This window comes from Medicago truncatula, chromosome 4 (genome assembly GCF_003473485.1).
Source record: "Medicago truncatula cultivar Jemalong A17 chromosome 4, MtrunA17r5.0-ANR, whole genome shotgun sequence".
Classification (NCBI taxonomy): domain Eukaryota; kingdom Viridiplantae; phylum Streptophyta; class Magnoliopsida; order Fabales; family Fabaceae; genus Medicago; species Medicago truncatula.
The window spans coordinates 57,722,095-57,728,615 of NC_053045.1; the positions used below are offsets into that span (position 1 = coordinate 57,722,095).

General features: G+C 33.5%; 1 protein-coding gene and 1 non-coding gene across 2 annotated transcripts; both read right to left on the reverse strand.

Annotated features, from left to right (window-relative positions):
- Positions 1 to 1,672: 1,672 nt before the first annotated feature.
- LOC112421454 (U5 spliceosomal RNA) lies at positions 1,673 to 1,789 on the reverse strand. The gene has a single exon (XR_003011784.1). It is a non-coding gene; the product is annotated as a U5 spliceosomal RNA (small nuclear RNA).
- Positions 1,790 to 3,722: 1,933 nt separating this feature from the next.
- LOC11422281 (cytochrome P450 704B1) lies at positions 3,723 to 6,419 on the reverse strand. The gene is made up of 6 exons (XM_003609612.2): positions 6,131 to 6,419; positions 5,765 to 5,980; positions 5,254 to 5,550; positions 4,575 to 4,955; positions 4,254 to 4,454; positions 3,723 to 4,177 (listed from the first exon to the last, which is right to left on the reverse strand). Exons 1-6 carry the CDS (start codon positions 6,404 to 6,406, stop codon positions 3,998 to 4,000), a joined length of 1,551 nt encoding a protein of 516 aa, XP_003609660.1. The 5' UTR covers positions 6,407 to 6,419; the 3' UTR covers positions 3,723 to 3,997.
- Positions 6,420 to 6,521: the final 102 nt, after the last annotated feature.

Here is a 6,521-nt window from a genome sequence, read left to right on the forward strand (position 1 = left end):
AATGTCATCTAATGTTGTTTGGTTTTGCGGACTCTAAATGATTAAAATAAAAGCAAGGGTGTTCAATACAATTAAAGCACTGCAGTTATAGTTTAAATAATTGATAAGCATTTACTTGGAAAAGAATCAAACTATCAACTTACATACAACCAGAAGAAATGATCGTTGGTGTTTCAGTAAAAGAATGCGTACTTAATTTTATAATCTAAACACCTCCTATACATCATACTTTAAAAACGTTTGGATTATAAAATTCAAAAGTGTTTGTTTTTTGAATTTTAGAATCCTAAGTGATGGAAAAAAATTATTCTTAGGTGTGTGGGAGGTTGTGGCATGAATGAAAAGGTGGATCATTTGTTTGTCAAATGCAATTTTTTTAGTACAATTTGGTCCTTGGTTTCAAATTGGTTAGGTTTTGTTACGGTGCTTCACGGTGACAACACGGAACATCTTAAACATTTTTGCTATTTATGTGGCTTTTCGATGCAAACACGTTTGAGATTGAAGATTATTTGGCTCTCGTGTGTGAGTTATCAAGAAAGAAAGAAACACAATTTTCAGCAAGCGTAGGAGAATATACATATGTTATGTGAAAAAATTAAGTTTATATCTTATTCGTGGATGAAAGGGAGATACACAACTTTCGTTTTTTATTATTATTACAGGTGGTTTAACCCTCTTCAGTGTATGCAATCGATCTCCAAGTTGTTTGTTTTCTTTTTTTACTCGATTTTTCGATTTTGTATATTTACTTTGTAATTGCACTTTTGAGTCTTTTCAAAAATTGCTTGTGCTGAAAAGACTTGCTCGGTTTGATTAATATATTCTATTTTGACATTTTCAAAATAAAAATAAATACTTTTTAAAATTGAGGAATAAATTAGCACAAATTTCCACAAATTTCATTAGATAATTTTTATTTTGGGAAATGTTAACGAGTGCCTCCGAATCTGGAGCACTCTGTAAGAGTTTTAGGTATCGTTTGACCTGATTTTTTTAGAGTCTTAAAGCTACTTTAAAACAAAGTTAAAATTTAGAACTTTAAGAAAGAAGTTAAAATACTAATTAATAATGTGTTCGGCGTACCTTCTTAAAAAGATAGAGAAGTAAAAAAAAAAAATCAGACCAAATAGTACCTTACATGTATTAAAAATTGAATTAGTCTACCACGGCACTAGTTAGCATTTCCTATTGTTTAATCAAAATTCAAAAGGCGGAAACAAATAAAAAGTGAATAAATAACTTGAAAGTTGAAGAAAAAAAAAATATGAGTCTTGTTAACAAGTGCCTGAGGGCACTCTTAAGGATTCCTAATAAAGAAATTTATTCTTTAAAAAAAGTCAAAAACTCTAATTTTCAATGCATTGATTTCATAAACTTTTAAAAAGTTATTATGCCCTAAGAACACTTGTTAACATTTCTCAAAAAAATAGTAATATAATCATTTTTATTTCTTTAATACAGCCAGTGTCACAGTTATTCTTGTAAATATATTTTTTAAAAAAGAATATTTAGTTAGGATAAAGACTTAATTTAATTTTGGATAAACTACAATTTGCAAAACTGAAAAAAAAAACAATTTGAAATCTTCCTCCATATACACTATAACTGCACCCCTCCATGAGGATACTACCTATAGAAAAAAAGAAAGAAAGAATTGAACTATATTGCAGGGCTCTCTTTTCAAGAACCCTTCCAAAAATATGCGTATACCGCTTAAAGTGACACGCACACGGTATTCTTTAGTAAAAGGCGAAAGAATAGTTCGCTTTGTGCTTATCACACGGTTCCGTGATTTCTTTTAAGAGAAGCTCTTTCATTTTATAACACAAGAAGCTTACGTTCGCTGCTATACTAGCCGATGTGGGACTTGCTCCCACACGCTAAACATTTCTCTTTTTCGCCTTTGTTTTATACCTCCACAATCAAAAGCTGCTCTCTCTCATTCACTAATCCACCCATTATGATAAACTGTATCTATCCTTACTAGTTTGTTTCTGTTATCACTTCATTGCAGACACTTTATCAGGTTAAAAATCTTAAATCTGAACAATATAGTTTAGGTGTTGTTCATAAAAAAGAGAAGAGCAAACAGTTTGCCTTAGAACCAAATATATTTAAATATTTGGACAGGTGAATGCAGTTCAAGTTAATTATAACCTAGTGAATGGTATTGATGAGCAACCAGATGAACAATCACTTCTTCCAGAGTGGTCCACTGCTTAAGGTGTTATTGGTGATCCAGAAATATCTGTACCAGGTTGAACTTCCTACTTTAATTTCAAAATCTGAGTATTGTTGTTTTCAAAGGAACACTAACGAAGCAGAAACTATACTCCATAACTTTCAAATAATTTGGTTAAAGTATGGAGCAGAGAACAACAATGACGGTCCACCAAAACACGAATGCAAGTCAGCTGGAGTCATCAATAAAATTGAATCTCTAAAACGAGAACGCATAAGAGACTCAAAATGACTTGGACCATGAGAAGTTGAATCCTAAACTTGAGGCTATTGGCAGTAGACATAAAGGGAAGATTCTTGTTCATGGTTCTTGAACTGATACCTGGACTGAAATCGAAGAGGCCAATTTAGTCCTTGGCTTTTATACATTTGGGAAGAACTTCGTTCAAGTGAAAAGGTTTATACGCAATAAGAAAATGAAGGATAAACTGTCATTCTATTATGGGAAACTTTATAGGCAATAAGAAATTTTATTATGTAAAATCAACCAAGCCGATCCGGTTCGCCCAGAAATACCAATGGGAAAAGCGTATGCAATGCTTGCACCTTCATCTGATAACATAATTGATCTAGGTCCTATTAAAAAAAAAGAAAAAAAAAAAAGGGAGCGTAGCTGCATGTAGCCTTAAAAAAAAAAAAAACGGCAACACCGATAATTTCTTCGTGGCTCCGAGAGTAAAACAAGAGGAGGTCAGTTTCTGTCGCGATCCAGACAACTCTGTGAGATTGTAACTGCTCATTCTGTGGCTCCCAGAGTAAATCAAGAGAAGGCCAGTAACCGTCTTTACAACCTAAAATCTAGTGACAGTGTTCCTTCAAGGTTTTCCATCTCAGGTGATGAAAAAATTAGAAGAACCTCTGTCAAATCCCAGCTCATTCATCTGCAGAGAAAGTATTCCTGGTGCTAGTTCGTCTGGCACAAAGGAACAACATCAGAAACCTCAGCCATGGACTATGATTGACCTTAAATTACCTTTCTCACTAGAAGTTGATGTTGATGAACCTTTTGTGAATGAAGTGTCTGAGATACAGAAAACTGATACAATCATGGAATCAGGTGAGTAAAGGAAAATGGAGTTACAGTACAATTATGCTTCCACCTTGTTTGAGTGTGTCCTCACTCTTAATATTCATTAAATACTTGCACATATGATGTGATTTTCATTCATAACTTATCGGTGGGTGCTTGTAAGCGTGTTCGCAGTGTGGTTTGGATCATTTATGAAGTGAAAAAATGATCAAATTCAAAAATTAAATTACTTGCTCAATGATGAACATAAATAATAATCTAAGAAATCAAAAGGTTAAGTGTTAAATATACTGAACATTGCCTGCTTTCCTATTGCAATAATTAGACCCATCGTGATTGTAGGGATCAGGATAATTGTCTCAATCATATCCATTTTTAACCACTAATTCCATTTTATCCTATTGTATTTTGTAAGACAATAGTACAATACACTCAACTCACGAGTACATCATCACAAGAAAGCATTGTTATTATTAGCATTAGTTATAAAACAAAGAGAACATACACCTCATGATTGCCATTTGCAACCTAAAACAGTAGTTTATGTTACAGTAAATATAAAGCAAACGTTTGATCAATTTCTGACCATTCTCAGATTCAACGCTTATCCACTATAACTATTATGATTTAGAACTACATTTATGTATTAAAATACAATCCACATGAAGTTTTTATCTCATTGTTCGACATATGTTACTAATCGAATCAATGAGTCAATTGGTCTCAAGAACGTTTCTCTACGGTAACCTTTAATCCATGTGCCATTGATAAAATAGTCATCATTCTATATCTCACTTGATGATCAGGCACTAAACTGAACTTGTAAAATCTGCACATAATAGCCAACACCATCCTCATTTGAAGATATGCAGAATCCTTACCTAGACATATCCTTGGCCCTGCCTGTGTAATCAAAATGAAATTTTAGGTGTTTGATAATTTTGAATCCTGGTTCAAAAATATAGGTTAAACTATTTACCTGGAATGCTGTGAATTTGAATGGAGATTCATTCTTAAGAACACCATCTTTGAACCATCTCTCAGGTTTAAATGAAGCTGCATCAGGCCCCCAATTATACTCCATTCTTCCCATCGAATATGGAACATAAGTTACCATCCCTCCTGCTTTTATTTTTGTACCATCCGGCAACACATCATCCTCTATCACACCCTTGGGATCCTTCAATCAACAATTGATATTTGCACTAAAACATTATTAGTTATTGATATATTTAAATGTGTGTGACTGAATACAATGTGCAATGTGGCCACGCACAACCTAGACCCAAAAAATGCATACCTGAGGAACTGCCGGATACAATCTTAGAGTCTCAGTTATGACTGCATGCAAATAATGCAACTTCTCTAGTGAATCTTTATTCAATAACTTTGAAAATTGTACTACCCTTTGATTGAACAATTCAAGGTCATCTTTATCATCACATTGAGGCAATGTAACATTCTCTTCCTTTGCTTGATTCTCCTCAAAAGTTTTGAGCTCTGAGTAAAGTTTTTCAGCAACATGGGAATGTGTCATCACCATATATATAGCCCATGATAGAGTTGTTGCCGTTGTGTCTCTACCAGCAATCACAAAGTTCAAAACAACGTCTCTCAAACTTTTGTCACTTGCATGGTTTTCTCCCAATTCAATGAATCTTGATAATATATCATTTTTTATCTGTTTTTAATAAGGCAAGAGTTATATGTTAATATAAATGTTTTAAAAACAAAACCAGATATCAAACTTGTGAGACCTTTGGTCATGGTTAAGTTGATTCAATCTATTAGACCACAATTGAACCAAATAACTGAGAACTGATCGCAGTTGATGGATCGACATATTGACCAGTTACGAACTCCACTAGTTGAAGTGGCTACCTCATTTGTTAGCATTTTGGCGCAATATTAAGGTTCACATCGCAACTGCAACCACGACTACAACTACAGTTTAGAACCATAATATTAATATGTAGTACCTGATTTTGTTGGCCATTCTTTTTGGCATCCTCTATCTCTGCCTTCCTTCTTCTTATTACTGAGTAAGTGAAATCATCAACGATTTTGATGCTCTTATCAAGTTGTGCTTCTGACCCAAGATTTAGAATTTTCTTCATTTTCCATAGGGGATCAATGAAGCGAAGTGTCACAATTATATTAGCAGTATCAAAAGCTTGAGCAAAAGAATTGTTTGGTGAGTTAGGATTCAATGTTCCAATTTCCACTCCAAAACCAACTTTGCATATGGAGTCTAATGTCATTCTCATCAATAACTCCTGCAAATTCACATTTGAAACATCGTCAGGCTTAAATGCATTTTTTGTCTTCCTAAACGTAGGAAATCAAAAGAATAGGTTTGTATTTGAACAGGGAAAAAAATATGTAATAGAGTTTTTGGGGGACTAAAATTATATTTCAGTTACTATACTGAAATTAAAAGTGCATTTAAACCATATTATATGAATAAAAAATGTTTGTATTTTGTAGCACCTGCATGTCTATTTGTTGGTTGAGAAAAGATGATTGACTTAGAATGGTAGAGAGTTTTAAAGCATATTCTTTGAAAACTTTGGTGCTAAAATCCCTCAAATTTCTTGATGCAAATTCTAAGCTCGCAGTTTTCCTCTGTCTCTTCCAAAGCTCTCCATCAACATTAAATATTCCATGTCCTAGTAGAACCTCCATATATGAATGATACACTTCACCCTGCATTCATAATCACAAGTATTTCCATCAAAAGATTATTAACATTAAACATGATTCCACATCCACATTTGTCCCATAAGTGTGGGATGTTCTAGAGTTAGAAAAGTGAATTCAAATAAGGGCTATTGAAGTGAGAAAAAAATCGATTACCTTAGGATAATTATTGAAGTTGGTCTTAAGAACATGTTCAACATTAACAGGATCAGCAATGTATGTATAAGTTGTGAACGGCATGGGGACCACAACAGTTTTGGACATGGAAAAATATTGGACAAGCCAATCATGCATTCTATCATAGTTCATCAATTGTTCAATTGCAGCTCCAAGAAATGGCCAAGTTTTGGGTCCTTTTTTGTTCCTTTGACTCCATCTATGTAAGAATATCCATGAAACAATCATGCATATCAATATCACTAACCCTCCCATGTTGCATCTATTCTTAAAAGGGACATTATTGTGAGATTCATGTCTTGTCTCACTTTTAAGACATGTAAAATTAGCTCCATATGGATTATTTAATGTGTCACAAAAGATGAATGTG